A 21,793-nucleotide genomic window follows, 5' to 3' on the forward strand; every position below is an offset into this window, starting at 1 on the left:
AGGGGATGTACTATAACCTTTTTTCAATGAACCATGCAGCCTGAGGATGTACCTTAACTTTCTTTTCTATGAACCCCCTTGGAGATTAAGATTGTCCGAGGAGGCCCTGCTCTCGGTCCCACCTCCTTTGCAGGTGCAAATGGTGGGAACAGGAGACAGGGCCTTCTCGGTGGTGGCCCCTTGGCTGTGGAATTCAGTCCCTAGAGAAGTCCTTCTCCCTCCTGACCTTCAGAAAAAGAGTTAAAACATGGCTCTGGGATCAAGCCTTCAGAGATGAATCATAGTGCAATTAGATTAGTGCAATGACTATAGGAACGACCTGGATTATGAGTGCAGATTGTGTGTTTTTATAGTGATAGTAATTTTTTTTATTTTAAGTTTAATGTTTTAAACTTTATATTGTTGTTAAGGCATTGAATTATTGCCTGTCCATAAGCTGCCTTGAGTCCCCTCCAGGGTGGAGAAAGGCGGGATATAAATAGTTTATCTAATGAAGTAGATAATACATTTTCTTCATTAGATAAACTCAAAAAAAAGGAGTCATACCCAAGCTCGGAAAATGTAAAACATCTGTGATGTGATGTTAAGAATTCAGTGGTTTGTATGATGTAATTCTGATCTTGACACCTGTGGCTGTTTGTGACCCACATCCTTGTTTTCTCTTATTTGTTTCCACTCTGATATGAAAAGGGAACCAAATACAGGCCGCCCCCAAGTTAAGAACAAGATGGGTTCTATAGGCTTGTTCTCAAGTTGAATTTGCACATAACAGGTACATATTTAAGTGTAACTCCAGCCTCTACCTATCTTACCTATGAGGGTTATCCGGAAAGTAAGGTTACAGTATATGAATATATTGTAATAAAACTTACTTGGATTGTTGCATAGGTATTTCATTATTTTCCCACATAATCACCATTCACTTCAATACATTTTATCATCTGTGGGATGGGTTTTTGATGCCCGTGTCATAGAAGTTTCCCTCCACCTTTTTCGGCCAGTTCGTCACTTCATTTTTCACCTCGTCATAATCGGAAAAGCGTTTTCCACCAAGGTGTTCCTTCAATTTAATGAACAGATGATAGTTATTGAGTGCAAGATTGGGGCAATGAGAGGGGTGGGTTAAAACATCCCAACCAAATTAAGTCAACGAATCTTGTGTTGCATGAGCGGTGTGCGGACGAGTATTGTTATGAAGGAGACAGACTCCTGCCGTCAGCATCCCACAATGTTTGTTTTGGATGGCTCACAATATATTCCGTACCCATTTTGTGACAAGCTGTCTTGACATTACATCCTCTCCCTAAACTGAAACGATTTTGCAATTTATTTATCGTGTCAGGGGCAGACCAAACAGTTGCATTACATTTTTTAACAAAACAAACAAACAAAACACAAAGTGGCACCGGGATTGTGGCGCAGCTGGCTGAGTGTCAGCTGCATTAAGATCACTCTGACCAAAAGTTCATGAGTTCGAAGCCAGCCGGGTTGGAGTGGGTTTCCAACCAATTGTGTGTAGCCCGTTGTCAACCTTTGCAACCCGAAAGACAGTTGCATCTGTCAAGTAGGAAAATTAGGTACCACCTTAAAGTGTGGGGAGGCTAAATTAACTGATTTATGAGGCCATAAAGAAGACTCCAGCAAAGTATTCCAGCGGGGAAGCATGCGGGGAATGCGGAAGTGCTTCATCAGCGTTGCATAGCCTCTGTGTATGTCTGCATATGTTTGCATGTCAAAAATTGGCATTGAATGTTTGCCATATATGTGTATACTGTAATCCGCCCTGAGTCCCCTGCGGGGTATTTATTTGTCGTTGCTGCGGGGTGAGAAGGGCGGAATATTAAAGCTGTAAATCAATCAATCAATCAATCAAGTTTGCAGACTTGGTATTCTATTCTATTGAGTCTCTCTGGTGTTGCTGAAAGAAGGTCCTCCATCGTGCATGTGGCGGGGCTCAGGTTGCATTGCAGCAGGTGGTCTGTGGTTTGCTCTTCTCCACACTCACATGTCGTGGATTCCACTTTGTAGCCCCATTTCTTAAGGTTGGCTCTGCATCTCGTGGTGCCAGAGCGCAGTCTGCTCAGCGCCTTCCGAGTCGCCCAGTTTTCTGTGTGCCCAGAGGGGAGTCTCTCATTTGTTATCAGCCATTGATTGAGGTTCTGGGTTTGAGCCTGCCACTTTTGGACTCTCGCTTGCTGAGGTGTTCCAGTGAGTGTCTCTGTAGATCTTAAAAAACTATTTCTTGATTTAAGTTGTTGACGTGCTGTCTGAAATCCAAACGGGATGAGCTGGAGATGTCACTGCCTTGGTCCATTTTGCGATGAATCGCAGTGGTGCTCATGCCCTTAGCATTTAGGTAGCACATTACAGCCAGAACTTCGCACTTGGAGGGAAACAGAATGAGGACGCTTATCTTTAAACTTCACAACGCCAGTCGATGAGCTACTGACGACAGGCACTGCTCATTTGCTTCCACTGGGTTCCCACTACACGGCAGTGATACCAACTCCCCCCGCAAAAATTACCCGCAAGAGCTACGTGCCTTGTAACCTTGCTTTCTAGATAACTCTCGTATATGTCGGGCATGGGCAAACTTTGGCCCTCTGGGTGTTTTGGACTTCAACTCTAAGCCAGTAGGCTGTTAGGAATTGTGGGAGTTGATTTCTCTTACTTCCTGTTGTATTACCCTCGTTCTTAACTAGGAGTTGTTCTTAACTAGGTGGTTGTTAGAGTAGTCCACAGAAATGCTGGACCACTCTAACAACCACCATGTCAGACTACAAGGAGAAGCCATTGAAATCCACAAGCATGTGGACAATTTCAACAGAAAGGAGGAAACCATGAAAATGAACAAAATCTGGCTACCAGTATTTAAAAAACTCTAAAATTACAACAGCAAAACAACAGAGAGGAAACAAACAAGGACATCTAATTACCTCTCAACAAAAGATTGCCCCAGGCACTGCCAGGCCATCAAAGGCTAATCAAGGTGGTCAGTTGAAACATCCACACCTCCCTCCAACAGACAAGAGTTCTTTGTCCCACCCTGGTCATTCCACAGATATATAAACCCACTCCCCCTCGATGGACTGTCACCTTGTCGTGGTGAGGGGGCTTGTGTGTTCCGATGAACCTGTAGGCACAACAACTGGAGTCGTGCACTCCCAGGAGTGGCTGCGGGGTGCACAGACCAAGCACAGTCTGAAGACCCAAAGACCTCAACGGCGGAGCAGGCGGAGGATAACATGGTACATGTTACAACGGCTGCGAAGGCGGAAGAAGGCTGCAACAGACTGAGAAGCCACGGTCATTGTGTTAAACTACATCACCAGTGGAACCTCACTCTGTGAAGTCTGTGTGTTGATCAGTTGTGCACTGACCTCCACACATTAAAAAAATCCACGCACAGGCGTCTTCCAAAGAAAATAAAAACCAACCAACCAAAGTCCCATGGCGATCAGCGAGTGGCGACGGGGGCAGGACTGTGAAATCTGGAAGCCCCTAGTCACAGACTGGCACATGGGCGGTGGGTACGGACTCAGTCGTTCTACCTCAAGGTCCGAGGCAGTTGAGTAGTTCGGCAGCTGTATCCGCGACTGAGCAGCCCTATTGAGGACCCACTCTGCTCACCCCACATGGGGAGGGGGCTAGAAAAGGTGCCCCAAACATAGTCTGCCTCACTCATCCCTGACTGGACTGCCGCGTCCAGTGGGGTCACCACCCTGCGGCCAAAAAAGAAAAATGAACTTCGGTACGTGGAAGGTACGGACTCTGATGGACAACAGTGGCAGTGAACGCCCCGAACGCAGAACTGCCATCATTGCAAGGGAGCTGGGACGCTTCAACATCGACATAGCAGCCCTTCAGGAGACCCGGAGAGCAGGAGAGGGACAGCTGAAGGAAGAAAAAGGAGGCTACACCTTCTTCTGGAAGGGACTGCCCGAAAAAGACCAAAGAATGCACGGAGTTGGCTTCGCCATCAGAAATGATCTGGTGAAACATCTGTCCGAAGCACCCACTGGCATCAACGAACGACTCTCAACCCTCCGAATCGATCTTGCCAAAAACCAACGGGCAACCATCATAAGTGCCTATGCACCAACACTAGATGCTGACGAAGACATCAAGGAGAAATTCTACTGTCAGCTGGACACCGTCCTATCGGGGATACCTAAGGAGGACAAAATCATCCTCCTGGGGGACTTCAATGCAAGAGTCGGGCGAGACTTCGACCTGTGGCCAGGGACCATTGGAAAAGACGGGGTTGGAAACAGCAACTCAAATGGCATCCTGCTTCTCACCAAATGTGCGGAGCCCAACCTTGTCATCACCAACACGCTCTTCCGCCAGAAAAACAAGTTCAAGACATCATGGAAGCACCCCCGGTCAAAGCATTGGCACCTCTTAGACTATGTAATCACACGCGCCAGAGACCGCCGTGACGTGCTCCTCACAAGAGCCATGATAGGTGCTGACGACTGCTGGACTGACCACAGGCTAATTCGATCCTCGATGGCTATCAAGATCGCCCCCAAGCGCAGACTCCAAGGAAGGAAGACAAGGCGCAAAATGAACACCCAAGCTCTTCAGGAGCCCTCCAGACGAGCCCATCTCCAAACAGCACTCAAGGACCATCTACCCACAGAACACCCTGAAAATGTTGAGGAACATTGGAACAAACTGAAGACCTCCATCATCCAAGCCTGCGAAGAAACTATTGGATACCAAGCCAAGAAACATCAAGACTGGTTTGATGAAAATGACATCGAGATCCAACAGCTAATTGACAAGAAAAGGAAAGCCTTCCAAGCATGGCAGAGAGACATCAACTGTGCTGCTAAGAAAAAGATCTATGCTAGTGCAAAAGCTGAGGTCCAAAGAAGGACAAGAGAACTCAAGAACATCTGGTGGACAAAGAAGGCCGAAGAAATCCAACACCTGGCAGATACCCATAATGCTCAGGGATTCTTCAAAGCCACAAAGGTAATCTATGGACCAAGAAACCATGGCATACAGCCTCTACGCTCATCAGATGGAACCAAACTCCTGAAGGACCAAAACTCAATTGCACTACGTTGGAAAGAACACTACCAAAGCCTCCTGAACCGCAGCTCCAATGTGGCCGAAGAGGTCCTCTCACAAATCCCACAACAACAAACCAGGGATGAGCTTGCAGCACTGCCTAGTTTGGAAGAAGTCAGCAATGCCATCAGCCAACAGAAGAATAACAAAGCCAGTGGACCAGATGGGATCCCTGCTGAAATCTTTAAAGAGGGAGGACCTGAGCTGACACACCAACTGCACCAGCTCATAGAAAAAGTGTGGGTGACCGAGAAAATCCCAGCAGATTTCAAGGACGCCACCATCATCACCCTCTTCAAAAAAGGGGAAAGAACAGACTGCGGAAACTATCGAGGTATCTCCCTTCTAACCTCCGCTGGGAAAATCCTCGCAAGAATCCTTGCAAACCGCCTTCTGCCCCTCTCAGAAGACACCCTCCCAGAATCCCAGAACGGCTTCCGCCCCTCCAGAGGAACCGTGGACATGATCTTCACTGCACGACAACTCCAAGAAAAATGCAGGGAACAAAACCAACCCCTGTACATGGCATTCATCGACCTTGCAAAGGCATTTGACACAGTGAATCGCAGCGCTCTCTGGACTATCCTCCACAAAATCGGGTGCCCTAACAAATTTGTGAACATCCTGCGGCTCCTCCATGATGACATGATGGCAACAGTTTTGGATAGCAGTGGCTCCCAAAGTGACCCAATTAAGGTGGAATCCGGTGTCAAACAGGGATGTGTTATCGCCCCAACTCTATTCTCCATCTTCATCGCTATGATACTTCACCTTGTTGATGGGAAGCTTCCCACCGGAGTGGAAATAATCTATCGGACAGATGGCAAGCTATTCAACCTCAGCAGACTGAAAGCCAAAACCAAGGTTACAACAACATCTGTTATAGAACTCCAGTATGCTGATGACAATGTCGTCTGTGCGCATTCAGAAGAAGATCTACAAGCCACTCTAAACACCTTCGCAGAAGCATACGAGAAGCTCGGCCTGTCACTGAACATTGAGAAAACCAAGGTGCTGTTCCAGCAGTCACAAGCCAATCCCTCTCCAATGCCAGTAATACAGCTTAATGGTGTAACATTAGAAAATGTGGACCATTTCCGCTACCTTGGCAGCCACCTCTCCACCAAAGTCAACATCGACGCCGAAATACAACACCGCCTGAGCTCTGCAAGTGCAGCATTCTCCAGAATGAAGCAGAGAGTGTTTGAGGACCGGGACATCCGTAGGGAGACCAAGGTGCTTGTCTATAAAGCCATTGTCCTCCCAACCCTGCTATATGCCTGTGAGACGTGGACAGTCTACAGACGTCATATGCAACTCCTGGAACGATTCCATCAGCGCTGCCTCCGGAAAATCCTGCAAATCTCCTGGGAAGACAAGCGGACAAACGTCAGTGTGTTGGAAGAAGCAAAGACCACCAGCATTGAAGCGATGGTCCTCCAACATCAACTCCGCTGGGCCGGCCACGTTGTCCGGATGCCTGACCACCGTCTCCCAAAGCAGTTGCTCTACTCCGAACTTAAGAATGGAAAACGGAATGTTGGTGGACAGGAAAAGAGATTTAAAGATGGGCTGAAAGCCAACCTTAAAAACTCTGGCATAGACACTGAGAACTGGGAAGCCCTGGCCCTTGAGCGCTCCAGCTGGAGGACAGCTGTGACCAGCAGTGCTGCAGAATTCGAGGAGGCACGAGTGGAGGGTGAAAGAGAGAAACGTGCCAGGAGGAAGGCGCGTCAAGCCAACCCCGACCGGGACCGCCTTCCACCTGGAAACCAATGCCCTCACTGCGGAAGAAGATGCAGAGCAAGAATAGGGCTCCACAGCCACATACGGACCCACAAGGAAATCCATAATGGAAGACCATCTTACTCGTCCAACGAGGGATCGCCTAAGTAAGTAAGTAAGTAATATAAACCCACTTTCCTAGTTCCAACGGACCTCACTATCTCTGAGGATGCTTGCCATAGATGCAGGCGAAACGTCAGGAGAGAATGCCTCTAGAGCATGGCCATATAGCCCAAAAAAAACCTACAACAACCTAGGAGTTGTTTGTAAGTCAGGGACTGCCTGTACTATTGCCTCTTTAGCAAACAATAGGATTTGTATTGTCCCACCAATAAAAGAGGAGGGCACATAAGACCAACCATGTATAAGGAATAATGCTTTGTCACAAATAAAGGGTCAGATTACGAGGTCCTAAGAACTTAAAATATTTTGGTGCCTCCCATATCATGCTTGTTTTGCTTACTGGCTATTCCTGCTGTGCACACTCAGCTTCCCTCTACGCATGCATAAAACACATGCACACAATGCAAAGAAGGAGGAAACGGCATCCTTTCAAATTATAACTGTTGACATAATTGTAAACAGCTGCCGGGTGGAGTGGGAATTCCTTCACGTCCAGCTCTGACGTTATTGGAATCACATTCACTGCTTACACAATGGTTGCATATTTCTACTAAGCAAAAATATTCATATTTTTTCAAGGATAACAGTTACCTTAAACAGCACCAGCTATCCATCAAGTGCCGGTTATGACATAAATGGCTCTTCCTCTATGAGAGGCGTTGGCCGGCTCTAAAATGGTTAAGAGAAGCCCTTCTCTCTGAACCCATTTGACTCAATTTGATTCAATGTAGTTCAAAATTAGCTTCAAATTGCACTGGACATGCAACAAACTCCCACAAAAGTGCAAAAACAAAAGTCCTCGGTGCTCAGTCGTTTGTATAGTCATTATCTGGACCTCAAACTGGCTCCAGGATTTCCATTGTAATTATCTGCACAGTGAAACCACTCTCTTTGGTACCAGTTTGAACCTGTATTAAATGGTCAGTGCAGATGGTACCGCTATTCCATGTGGTGTAATCTATATAAATAAAAATGTAATGTTCGTTTGTGAGATTAACAGAACTCAAAAACCACTGGACGAATTGGCACCAAATTTGGACACAAGACACCTAACAACTCAATGTATGTCCTTCACTAAAAAAAAAAATAATTTTGTCATTTGGGAGTTGTAGTTGCTGGGATCTATAGTTCACCTACAATCCAAGAGCATTCTGAACCCCACCAACGATGGAATTGAACCAAACTTGGCACACAGTTCTCCCATGACCAACAGAAAATACTGGAAGGGTTTGGTGGGCAGTGTCTTTTGGTTTTGGAGTTGTAGTTCACCTACGTCCAGAGATCACTGTGGAATCAAACAATGATGGATCTGGACCAAACTCTACACAAATACTCAATATGCCCAAATGTGAACACTGGTGGAGTTTGGGGAAAATAGAATCTTGACATTTGGGAGCTGTAGTTACTGGGATTTATAGTTCACCTACAATCACAGAGCATTCTGAACCCCACCAATGATTGAATTGGGCCAAACCTCCCACACAGAATCCCCATGTGGGCCACAGCAACGCGTGGCAGGAGACGGCTAGTAAAAAATAAATAATGTTTTAAATCTTTGTGTGTTATTGTCTATATATGAGTTATATTAATTGTATTGTTTATTTGCTTATTGCTTGTTGTTTTTACTGATGTGTTGTTGGCTTGGCTTCATGTAAGCCGCTCCGAGTCCCATGGGGAGATGGTGTCAGGGTATAAATAAAGTATTATTATTATTATTATTATTATTATTATTATTATTATGTTTAGTTCACATTTGATCAGCCCAAACATGCCACGCACATGAATGGTTAAGAACAAGTAGTTTACTCTTCGTAGTTCAGAACAACATTTGTACAATGTGGTCAGTTGCATCAACTCACATAATGTCCTTTTATGTGGGATTTAAAATTGACTTTTTTGGGTTGTTGTAGGTTTTTTCGGGCTATATGGCCATGGTCTAGAGGCATTCTCTCCTGAGGTTTCGCCTGCATCTATGGCAAGCATCCCCAGAGGTAGTGAGGACCTCATTACCTCTGAGAATGCTTGCCATAGATGCAGGCGAAACGTCAGGAGAGAATGCCTCTAGACCATGGCCATATAGCCCGAAAAAACCTACAACAATCCAGCCATGAAAGCCTTCGACAATACATTGGACTTTCTTTGTCTGTGTGGGTAAACTCCTTTAGCAGCCCATGAAGCAAGAGCACACTCTAAACTGTCTCTTTCTGATTCTCTTTTCTCTCTGACACCTGCATAGCTTGAGCCTGAAAAATGTAACAGTAACCAAAAGTCCCAAGCTCAGCTATCTCCCTGCACGAAGCCTGACCAATCAGCTTCATGCATCTTATTTTACAGTTCACACACACACACACACACACACACACACACACACACACTAGTTGATTTCTTGCATGCTCCAACATACCGGGTATAGGCAAACTTTGGCCCTCCAGGTGTTTTGGACTTCAACTCCCACAATTCTTGGCCTCAGGCCCCTTTCCCCCCTTAACCGCTTAAGTGAAAGGGCCTGAAGCCAGGAATTGTGGGAGTTGAAGGCCAAAACACCTGGAGGGCCAAAGTTTGCCCATGCCTGCTCTATACTGACAATTTAAGCATACTCAGTGGGGATGTGAATTAGGGTCTTCTCGGTGGTTGCTCCTAGACTCTGCAAATCCAGGGAACCCAGAATGGCTACCTCCGTGTTGCCTTTTCAGCAATAGGCTAAAACCTTTTTATTCAGTCAGACTTTGAAAACAGAAAGATTTTAAAATAGTAAACTATTTTTTAATTGCATCTTATTATTTCAATTAAGTATTAATTGTTTAACTACTGTAATCAGTTTAATTCTATGTTCATGTTCACTGTTTTGCATTTTTGGGATTGTATCGTTCCTTTGACCTATGAGCTGCTTTAAATCCCAATTTGGGGGAAAGAATGCATAACAACACAGGTAAAAATTTTTTAAAAAGTTGATCTTCCTTCTCTGTCTGATGTCCTAGGAATGGTTGATGCATCGTGACATGACAGTTTAAGAAGAGATTTGTTCAGCGTTGAGTTTGTTTTGGGTGTGTATATGTTATTTGCCACTAGTTGAAGAAATTCATTTACTAGAAATGTAAGGCTGTATTCTGCACACTCATCCACTTGAAACCTTTCCCAACAATACACTCTCAGCTTCCTCTTTCCTGTTAATAGAAAGCGAAACCAACAGCTGTTCCGATTAACACATGACGTATACATTGAACCTTACCCTCATTGCTCCTCAATAGATTTTAAATATGTAAATGTGTGTGCATATATATATATATATACATTTATCCTGCCTCATTTCACCCCCAAGGGGGAACTCAAAGTGCTTGGTACTATTCGATCAAACATAAACATTATAAATACATTAAACATTAAATCATTGCACATTAAACAAACACACATATAAAGACAATTAAAGCTAGATTTAAAACAGCAATTAAAACAACCATATAGTCCATAAGCTAGGTTTTGGCTAGGGGAGCTTTTGCACCTCAAAACTTGTGCGCCAGTTGTGAACCATACCTTGGGAAGCCAGACTTGGCCATGGTGGTCCACGCTCTGATTACAACCCGTATAGATTACTGCAATATGCTCTACATGGGGTTGCCTTTGAAGACTGTTCGGAAGTTCCAATTAATCCAACGGGTGGTAGCCAGGTTGCTCACAGGAGCATCGTACAAGGAGCACCCAACCCCCTGTTACGTCAGTTCCACTGGCTGCCAGTCTGCTCCCGATCACAATTCAAAGAGCTAGCTTCAGCCTATAAAGCCCTAAACGGTTCCAGTCCAGTTTACCTGTCCAAATGGATGTCCCCCTATGAATCACCTTGGAGGTTAAGATCTTCTGGGGAGGCCCTGCTCTCGGTCCCACCTTCTTCACAAGCGCAACTGGTGGCAACGAGAGAAGGGGTCTTCTTAGTGGTGGCCCCTCAGCTGTGGAACTCCCTCCCTAGAGACATTAGATCAGCCCCCTCCCTCCTACCCTTCAGAAGGAAAGTAAAAACCTGGCTCTGGGACTAGGTCTTCGGAGAAGTAGTGCAATAAAATAATTGGAATATATGCAATGACTCCAGAATGTCCTCAGACTACAATTTTTGGATGGTGTGATTTTAATATTGAATGTAATTATTTTTTTTAAAAAAATATTAATTTTAATTCAATGGATTTTAAGCCTAATGTTATATGTGCTTAAAGCATTGAATAATTGCCCTACGTAAGCCACCTTGAGTCTCCTTGGGATAGAGAAAGGCAGGGAATAAATAGGGTAAATAAAAAAAATCCATTTACAGTCACATTGATTCTCAGCTGTCTATTGCATTATAGCTAGTCTCTGAACACCTGGTTCCAAAGCCAGGATTTTACTTGTTTTCTAGATGTGAGGAGGGAGGAGGCTGAGTTCACACCACTAGAAAAGGAGTTCAACAGTCGAGGGCCACCACAGAGAAGGCCCTGTCTCTTGTTCCCACCAGCCGCACCTGGAGGTGGTGGGACCGAGAGCAGGGCCTCCCCAGATCTCAACGTCCATAAGGGGAGATGTGTTCGGACAGGTAAGCTGTAGGTTGATTTGGTGGCAGCCAATGTTCCAGTGCTAACCAAGAAGCTACATGATTCAGTAAGAACTGGAACAGTAGATCCATTCAACAATGTAATCCTAGGGTGGGAAAACCTTTTTAGTCCAAGGGACAGATTGACTCTAAGCACATCAACACTGTTTCTTGGAAGACTTCCACATAATTCAACAACTACATGAGAAATCAGGTAATTTGTTTGCACCTTGTAACTAACAAGGAAACAGAATGCAAGACCTTATGCTTTCCTCATAATACTGTGTGTGTGTGTGTGTGTGTGTGTATAGAGGCAGGGCTTCTGAGTAGTAATGAGGGGGGAAATATTCAACCCATCCTTTGGCTCTTTAATCCTTGACAAAGGCCTTTCCACCATTTGGCTTCAATGTCAAAGGGGGGAAAAAAAGCAAACTTACAAGGCACAATGGAGTAATTTTTCAAAGAAGTATCAACTGTCACAGGAGGCTAAAATATCTGGGATATGAATCAAAAGACCAAATTTTGTCATTGCCCAACATTTTCTAAGTAGTCTTAAGCAAAACACTTTCTTTGATTCAGTCTCTTTTCCCCAATCTGTAACAAGGAAGATAATAATAATATCGACTTCTCGTAGAATATTGCTACAAATGAAGGTATTGCCCACTCCATAATAATGTTACTTCCTTCATTTTCCTTCAGTTCCCCACTTTTAGGATATCAGTAACTTAAATGTCAGCTAAGCATTTCGAAATACAACACAGGCATCTAAGAGGCAAAGTTATCAACTATATGTAAACAAAGGTAATATCACAGTTCTAAGTGTCAACCGTTTTCAGTGTCTCATTTTCTTCAACGCTACAAAAATTAGAAGGCTGAAATAATATTTAATTGGGGAGTTAAAATATAAAGCACTATGTGTACATTCATGTTTCAGCTCACTCTACTTAGGACAAACAAACATTCAATTAATTTGCGAGTCCAAAGAAATGGTGGTTGATCCTCAAGTAGAGGGATACACTTTAATATCCAGGTTATTTGAAGGACTGTGTCTCTCGCTATTAATCGGTCAGAGAACTACGATTATCTGGGGAGGATCTTCTCTCAGTCCCAGCAACCACTCCAGCACATTTAGTAAGAACAAGAGCGAGAGGGCATTTTCGGTGGCTGCTCCCAGACTTTGGAGTTCCTTCCCAAGAGAGACCAGGATGGCCTCATCCTTGCTTGGCTTCCACAAGCAGGTCAGGACCTTTCTGTTCCAGCAGGCATTTGGGGGAGGATGGGGGACACACTGCAGGTTGTGGGTGGTATTTTGCAGAGATGACCACCTTCATTAGCATTTGAAGGCCTGGCTGAGCCTGGGAAAATCTCTTGTTGAGAGGTCTCAGCAAAACAGCAGAGAGGAAACAACCAGGCACATCTTAACACCTCTCAACAAGAGATTTTCCCAGGCTCAGCCAGGACTTCAAATGCTAATGAAGGTGGTCAGTTGAAACATTCACACCTAGCTCCAGCAGAGAAGAGCTCTTTGCCCCACCCCAGCCATTCCACAGATATATAAACCCATTGTCCTAATTCCAACAGACCTTACTACCTCTGAGGATGCTTGCCATAGATGCAGGCAAAACGTCAGGAGAAATGCCTCTAGAACATGGCCCTATAGCCCGAAAAAACCCACAAGAACCTATTACTAATAATATTACAATATAATGGTGTAGTACAATATAGTAATATATAATACTGATATTGTACTATGCTAATAATTATATATATATATACATACACACACTCCCAACTTTGACAAAGGTCATATATATATATGAGCTCACACAGCACAAATCAGGATAGAGCTATGTCTCTTCAGCTTGTTTGATTTTATATATATATGTGTGTGTGTGTGTGTGTGTGTGTGATATCAAACAAGCTGAAGAGACATAGCTCTATCCTGATTCGTGCTGTGTGAGGATCAAATTTAGTATTTTCTTATCTAATCTAGGATTGCTTAATAGCCCAATGTCCAAGCATCAGCAGCAGGGCAGGCATTGTTGTCACAGCTGGCAAGGTAGACCGACCTTGAGCACTCATATTATGTCCTTTCTAATCTCCTCCTTTTTGTGTTTCTCCAACAGATACCTGAGCTCTGCTCCTTGTGTCATCCCTCTACCAGTTGGATTGCAATTGGTGAGATCCCCCTTTCTGTGATTTCTCTTCTGTTATTTTTTGTCTTATAAAAATATACCTTTTAGTTGCATTTAACCACCTGGGTTATTTGGCGCCGTTCCTGGACATTGTTTATTGGTATTCTCCAAAGGTTGGCTGAACGCCCAGACCCTTATCAGGCACTGCACAAGTGGCATATGATAAACATGACCTACGTACAGATTTAGCAACATTAAACAATTAGAGCAAGATCTCTTTACATTTGAGGTCTCAAACCATTTTGCTAGAACGCCCATGCTCTTGCCCTATTAGTTATGCTAATTAACTGGGACTGACAGCAACTGCAGTTCTCAAATGATTATAATTATGACGATCCCAATCCTCGCTTTCCCCATGGAGCCAGAAGCCAAGATAGTTTACAAATGAAAGCAAACACAATACAGATATAATATACGAAAGCTCAACACCAGCTTGCTGTTAGTTATTAGTCCTGTTAGTTTACTTCCATTTTAAATACAAAATTAACAAGCAGTCAATCAACAATGCAATTAAAAACAGTACATCAGCCTATTAAAGGCATATAATTGGAAAAACTAACGTGATATGAGGATTTAAAGATTGAACTGCAGACTCTGACACAAGCTAGCAAAGGTGATCCCAGTGGTGATTGGCACACTGGGTGCAGTGCCTAAAGACCTTGGCCTACACTTAAAAATAATCGGCACTGACAAAATTATCATGTCAGCTGCAAAAAGCCCCCCTACTCCGATCTGCACACATTATTTAACAATAGATCACACAGTCCTAGACACTTGAGAAGTGTCCAACATGTTTTCGAATACAAAAGCCAGGATAGTGATCTTGTTTACTGTGTACTAATCTTGTTGTATATCATAGAATCATAGAATCAAAGAGTTGGAAGAGACCTCATGGGCCATCCAGTCCAACCCCCTGCCAAGAAGCAGGAATATTGCATTCAAATCACCCCTGACACATGGCTATCCAGCCTCTGCTTAAAAGCTTCCAAAGAAGGAGCCTCCACCACACCCCGAGGCAGAGAGTTCCACTGCTGAACGGCTCTCACAGTCAGGAAGTTCTTCCTCAAACAACAACAATCTTGCTATTCACAGCTTGGAACCTCCCTCATTTAATGTAAGCCCTACCAAAAAAAACCCTAACCAACCTTACTTTCTAACCAAGACCTACTACCTTGCATAAATATTCAGATTCTATTCCACATCCCTTACAGGTAAGGAGAAATAATGGATTTGGGCCAAAAGGCATCTACGGTTTGGCACTGTACCTGGCAGCTAGCTATGAAAAGTTCTCCTTTCAGTTTCAAGCAACCAAGAAAACTGATTAATGTTTGTGGAATGTGCCGGTTACAGAATAATCCAAGCACAGTCATATTTTGTATTATATTAGCTTACATGTTTATTATAAGTACAGTAGCTATTGTTACTACTACTACTTCTATCACTACCGTCCTGGTGAATGTTGTATTTAGACACTTAATACACATAACTAATATTTTATTTGTGGAGCTCCCAGTGAAGCAGTGGGTTATACTGCTGAGTTGCTGAACTTGCTGACTGAAAGGTTGCCAGTTTGAATCCAGGGAGCAGGGTGAGCCCCTGCTATTAGCCCCAGCTTCTGCCAACCTAGCAGTTCGAAAGCATGCCAATGTGAGTAGATCAATAGGTACTGCTCCGGCGGGAAGGTAATGGCACTCCATGCAGTTATGCTGACCACATGAACTAGGAGGTGTCTACGGACAACACCGGCTCTTCAGCTTAGAAATGGAGATGAGCATCAACCCCCAGAGTCAGACACAACTGGACTTAATGTCAGAGGAAAACTTTTACCTTTACCTAACATTTTAATTCCATCATTGAACAATAGTGAGTTAATCAAGGTTGAAGAAAGAGCAGAGAGAGGACATTCAGAAGCCTTTCCTGTTTTGGAGCAGGTAAAATGTCAGTTTTCTGTCAATATTTGTGATGTTACAGAAACAGTCATATGCACACCATGTAGACTCTTACTATACAGTTTCTAGGAAAGAACTAGTCATAGTAGTTTCCTTTCATCACATTTGTTACTTCACAGAGTGTGATTCACTGTTGAATACGAATTCTTAAGTCTTCAGGATTTTCCCACAAAGTTGCAATTCCCAGTTGTCCCCCTAGCAATCTTCTGCAGGGTGGGTCTCGCAGATGAAGTGTGGTGACGCTTCACAAAGTCTGTTGAATCAGAATTTATTCAAGATGAGAGACATCCAAATCCTATATATTCAGAGCCAGTGGTGTTGTGGTTTAAGTGCTTGACTAAGACTCTGAGAGAGAAGAGTTTGAATCATCGTTTGGGCAAAGATATTCCCTGGGTTACCTTGGGTTCTGTAAACATAAGAGGAAGCCAATAGCAAACCTTAGGTGATCCTTGTCAAGCACACTCTTAAGATAGAGTTACCTTAAGTCAGTTGACATCAAGCCATAGAACAACTATACCAAAATACCTGTTATCGAAGGACTGTTATATAGCACTGGATTCATATTAAAAAGCATTATACACCGGTTAAATTACATCAGATGGATTAGAAGCAAAGTAACTATTGCTGGAGATGTGGTATGTACAAAGGGACATATTTTCATTTATGGTGGGAATGCTCCCAGCTGAAGAGTTCCTGGAGCAATATATTTAAGGAAATAGAGGGAGCACATCCTTGTTGATCCTCTTGAATCTTTTAGCACACCTTCCTTTTGAGTCATTTGGCTGATATGGGACTTGAATGTATTGCTTTCTTGTCTTTCTAGGTTGAAAGTCATCAGCTCTGCTGGACTGAATGCCACGTCGTCTGAATGCCCAATCACTGTCTCCCAAAGCAGTTACTATACTCCCAACTCAAGAATGGGAAAAGTAATGTTGGTGGACAGGAAAAGAGATTTAAAGATGGGCTTAAAGCCAACTTTTAAAAAGGTGGCATAGACACCAAGAACTGGAAAGCCCTGGCCCTTGAGTGCTCTAACTGGAGGTCTGCTGTGTCCAGCAGTGCTGCAGAATTTGAAGAGGCATGAATGGAGGGTGAAAGGGAGAAGTGTGCCAAGAGGAAAGTGTGTCAAGCCAACCCTGACTGGGACCGCCTTCTACCTGGAAACCGATGTCCTCACTGCAGGAGAACATGTGGATCAAGAATAGGGCTCCACAGCCACCTATGAACACACTGCTAAGACACTATATTTGGAGGACCATCATCCTCGAGCTACAAGGGATTGCCTAAGTAAATAAGTAAGCAAAATGCTGCAAGTAATCCAAGCCTTCTCTTGTTAAGTGCCGTTTTGCATGGCGTTCAGTGTTTGAAATTGCTGTTTTAATAGTTTCAAGACTGAATTCTAGGATCATTTCAAAGTGTTTAAGGAACTTTAAGAGGATTTTAGTACATTTTTAAAATGATTTTATCTTTATATTGCTTTAATAGATTTTTTTTATTCGTTCATCTCAGAAAACTACTCAGAAATACCTTAAATTAACAAAAACAAGGCTGGGAATTTGAGCGAAATCAAGTCAATGCTGAGTGTGGTAAAATGCATTAAGGTCAACATACCAAACGGGCCAGGAACCATCTCACCAGGCATATTCTTTCTGCCACGCATACATTGAGTTGGTTTTTCTTGCCCTTCACTTTTTGTCTCCAGTTAAGTTGCCTTTGCTTGGACTTTGCAAGTAATGTATGTATGGACCAACTTGGGCTCTCCAGATATTTTGCATGGCGCTTAAGCGGCTGAGAGGGAAAAGGAAAGGGCCTGAGGTTGTTAGGAATGGTGGGAGCTGAAGTCCAAAACACTTGGAGAGCCCATGTTGGTCCATACCTGAAGTAACGTTTCTAAATGATAGCTTCAAGCAGAAGCTCTGCAACTCTCAGCCAGAGAAAACTGTGTAATTCTTCCCAACGTGCTGTTTAGGGCGAATCACAAATCAAACTAAACACGAGTAACACAGTAAGAAAAAAATTAATGATTTTATTTTTTTTCTTTAGTTCCGTTGGTGGCCTGAGGTGCTAAAATCTCAACACCAACAAAGCAAGTGTGCATAAGAACAGACAGAATGAAATGCGACCAAATGGGGATCGAAAGGGGAAAGTCAAAGGGGATCGAGGGTGGGATTAGGGGATGTTTTAGACATGGCAAAAAAAAAAAAATACAGTACGCAATTTCCTGTTACACTGCACACAGGCCAACTAGAAAACAGTCTGAATATCAGAGTTCCCACCTGTCCCAAGGGGAAGATACCACATTAAATCCCTTCATCTGGACTGGATTTCACATACATACGTCTATACATTTTTTAAAAATGGCCAAGCCATCAGTACATAACCCCTCCCAGACTCCCTCCCCATCTTTTCATATAAAGCAAGCTGTTTAATTTTTTGTATTGCAAATCACATTCCCAATTCACAGCAATTTTTTAAAACTATAGCAGGCTGAAACAAACAAACAAATTGCTTTCCTTTCAGAGTTCAAATGTAAACATTCTGTTAAATACATTTTTTAAAGATCCAAACTGAGGGAGTGGCAGGTTGGTTTTGCTATCTCCTTTGCCTAGATATAAAAAAGGTTGTTGTAGATGGCCATGCAATTCGAGACTTGATTTTGGATGCTTAAAAACACTCTGGATCAGGATGTATTAAAAAACATAAACGGATTAAAAACCCAGAGGGTGCGACAAGTGTGCTTGTTACTTCTGCTTTAGCACCACCTCCTAAAGTGAGGGCCTCACACCGCATTTAAAACACACTGACTTTAAGGGTGAGCATGGTAAACACAAAAAAGTACATGAAATACTGAAACAGCGAGAGGACATGCAATCAATGTTTATGATACCACCACAGGATTTCGAAAAACTGACTCATCTGCACATTTATGTTTTAGCTGCTCAAATTATATTGGAGTTATTGGGTGGACAGAAATGAGAAGTTTTGAAGCTGAAATGTGCTTCCTCTTCTAAGAGAGGTTGCAATCTTCATTGCACAAGTAGCTAATGCTAAGCAGTCTAGGAAGGAAGAATAATATGTGTCTAAAGTTCTCCTACAGCAAACAGTGCCCTTGGACTACAGTTCCCATCACTCCCTACAACTGGTTGTGCTGAACGTTGCATGATAGCAGCCAAATTCATTTTAATTAAGGCCTTCAAAACATGAAAAGAGGAACCTACAACTGACAACAAGAAGAAAGACCAATGCTCCAATGACTTTATCTAGCAATATCTGAAGTCAGAAGCCCCACATCTTTAAGAACTGGGTAGGAAGAGGAGTGTCAGCAGAAGTATCTTTTCTTATTTAATTGCTGCAATGCTTTGTGTGTGTGTGTGTGTGTCAGGAGCAACTTGAAAAACTGCAAGTCGCTTATGGTGTGAGAGAATAGGCCATTTGCAAGGATGTTGCCCAGGGGACACCTGGATGTTTTACCATCCTGTGGGAGATTTCTCTCATGTCCCCACATGAGAAGCTGGAGCTGACAGACAGGCACTCATCCTGCTCCCCGAATTCGAACCACCAACCTTTTGGTCAGCAGTCCTGCTGGCACAAGGGTTTAACCCATTGCTCTACCAGGGGCTCTTACTGTAATGGTGAGGAAAGCTGAATCTGCTGAAATTTTCCCTTCTATATGATTACTAACACAGTAGCCCTGTTCTGCATTGAACCTTTGATGCTATAAAACAATGGTTCTCAACCTGTGTGTTCTCAGATGTTTTGGCCTTCAACGCCCAGAACACCTAAAAGTTGGTAAACTGACTGGGATTTCTGGGAGTTTTAGGCCAAAACACCTGGAGACCCACAGATTGAGAACCACTGCTACAAAAGAATCAGTTCAGAAATCATCCTTTTTCTTCTCAAAACTGCTTGTTAATCCTTTTAACTAATGGAGTAAAAATAAATAGCATCTTAAAAAAACTAATCCAAGGAATTTAAAAAAATTAAGAATGGAACATTTTAACAGCTGCACATGGGTATTTTTGAGAAGATGATGGTAAAGGACATCGTGTGCTTATAGAACATCTCAGCTGGTGATAGGCAAGAACCCATTCTTTGTTATGTCCTTTTTGCGCTGTTACACTGGGAAAAGACCACTTCCCTTCCCAAGACAATATGGAGATCAGGAACAAGAACCAGTGGGATTTGTGCTAATTATTTCCTTGGAGGCAGACCACATGATATTAACATGCTTTACTCTTTGCATGGCAATGTCACTGTTCTAGTCACAGAAGCTTGTCAGCATTAGATAGAGCAAGCACAGGTTTATCCAAATGCAGAAAACATACAATAAAATTTGGGATGTGCAGGAAATAAATCTGTCTTCCTTGCTTTCACATTCTGAGCCTCGACTCAGTGAGGCAACAGAAGTTGATTGAGAAGCCACCCTTCAGTGTGGTGCAGGTTCAAGGCCAAAGCAGAACCAATTGCCTTGAACTTACAAGCATCTAATCTCCAAGCAAAGGATTGCTGCCTTGTCGCGGTGCTGGAACATAAGCACCTCAATGATACCACGAGCGAAACCGTGAAGGGACACCCAAGATAGGACGGTCATGGCAGAGAGGTCAGACTAAGATCAAATGTAGTGTTGTAACAGTAATGCCATTAATAAGAACTCTAATAAATAGATAGAAAGAAAGGGAGATCAGCAAATTTAAAACAAACACAGAGGTTGGGGGCTGCAGCAGGCACACAGATACACCACTCGCTCATCTGCTCATTTCTTAAAAAGGTACAAAACCAAATTTTCTTTCAAGTATTAAAAATAAGTTAATGGACATTAAAGGGTCTAAAGTGACTAAAGGGAGAGGGGTAAGAGTTCTGCTTCATTTCCAACGTGCAAAAAAGAAAAAAAAAACCTTCCCACCCCCCAAAACACAACAAGATCAATCTTCAAGGGTTGGAGGGGGGGGGGGCAGAGTTGAAGCCAGGGGCTTTCATCCAAGAGCTCCCTTGAAATGCTTCTCAATTAAGCTATGTTCATAATCGGCATGTTCCAGTGTCAAAATGAGCACAAAGTTCACAACAGAGCAGTCTCATGACAATGGAGAAAGGGGAACAGTCCTCTTCAGTCCAGAGCACGGCATGAAAGAGAGTGGATGGCCGAACACTGGCCCCGCTTCAGCATGATGGCAACTCATGGAGGCTGCAGTGATGAAAGTAAGCCCACCTGAGCCTGGAGAAACTACAAGGGGTAAGTATTTCAAGTCAATTAGCCTTCCAAGTTTCCAGTCCTGTCTCCTCCATGCCCAGACAACAATGGCAGCTTCAGGCTTCTTTGGTGAGAACTTTGAACATGTAACACAAGGTGCTCTGGAGCAGTGAATAGTTTGCTCTTTCAAAGGTTGCTGCAAGGTGATGTCTCAACAGAGAGCAGCTACTTCTCTCTCGTGAGTTTAAACAAACAAACAAAAATAAGAACACGGCTACCTGGGTAAATATGAAACAGATAAGCTACAGACCACCTAGATTGGTTAACGTTTTAAAAAAAAATCTCTTTTTTTTAGCCTCTCCCAGAGGTCACAAAATCTCAATGGCCTCTCACGCAGGTCCTTGAGGAAGGCACGCAACCTCCAGCCCTCAACTCAGAGTTGGGCTTGCAGACCTCACACAGTCCTCAGCACCTTTAGGACCAACCCCTCTCAGCAAGAAGCAGCTGGTTCAAGCGGTCAGGTGCTGCAGAAACCCTCAAGAGGTTCCTGCATCAAGACATCACTTCCATCCAGACAGCTCTGGCCAATGTGGCAAATGCCAGCTGGAGGATTCAGATCAGCAGCTAAGTACGGTGCAGAGCTCAGGACCAGTTCAAGTTAAATCCCTTGGATAGCATCACAGCCTCCAGATCCTTGTCTTCTTCCTTCTCACGGAGCCGCTGCTCTTCCAGGAGGGCCACAAGAGAATCTCTCTGCTCTACCACTTCTAGCATTTCATTCAAGATTCTCTTTTCCTCTGAGAGCTCATCATCTGTCTTCAGGTGATCTACAAAGACAGAGGGAGGGAGGGAGACTTGTAAAACACACCAAGGGACTGAGGTGAGGGCTACCTCAGGGAATGGAAGTGCCCCTAAAACG

General features: G+C 43.6%; 1 protein-coding gene across 8 annotated transcripts in view; it reads right to left on the bottom strand.

Annotated features, from left to right (window-relative positions):
* Positions 1-17,687: 17,687 nt before the first annotated feature.
* The window catches only part of MICAL3 (microtubule associated monooxygenase, calponin and LIM domain containing 3), a 242,698-nt gene continuing 238,592 nt past the window's right edge, over positions 17,688-21,793 (bottom strand). For all 8 annotated transcript variants that reach the window (XM_067469291.1, XM_060776669.2, XM_060776673.2 and 5 more), the window contains one exon: positions 17,688-21,701. In XM_067469291.1, the coding sequence (XP_067325392.1) occupies positions 21,517-21,701 (185 nt within the window). In that variant the 3' untranslated portion in view covers positions 17,688-21,516. The remainder of the gene's footprint in view (positions 21,702-21,793) is intronic.

Source organism: Anolis sagrei, chromosome 5 (genome assembly GCF_037176765.1).
Source record: "Anolis sagrei isolate rAnoSag1 chromosome 5, rAnoSag1.mat, whole genome shotgun sequence".
NCBI classification, from domain to species: domain Eukaryota; kingdom Metazoa; phylum Chordata; class Lepidosauria; order Squamata; family Dactyloidae; genus Anolis; species Anolis sagrei.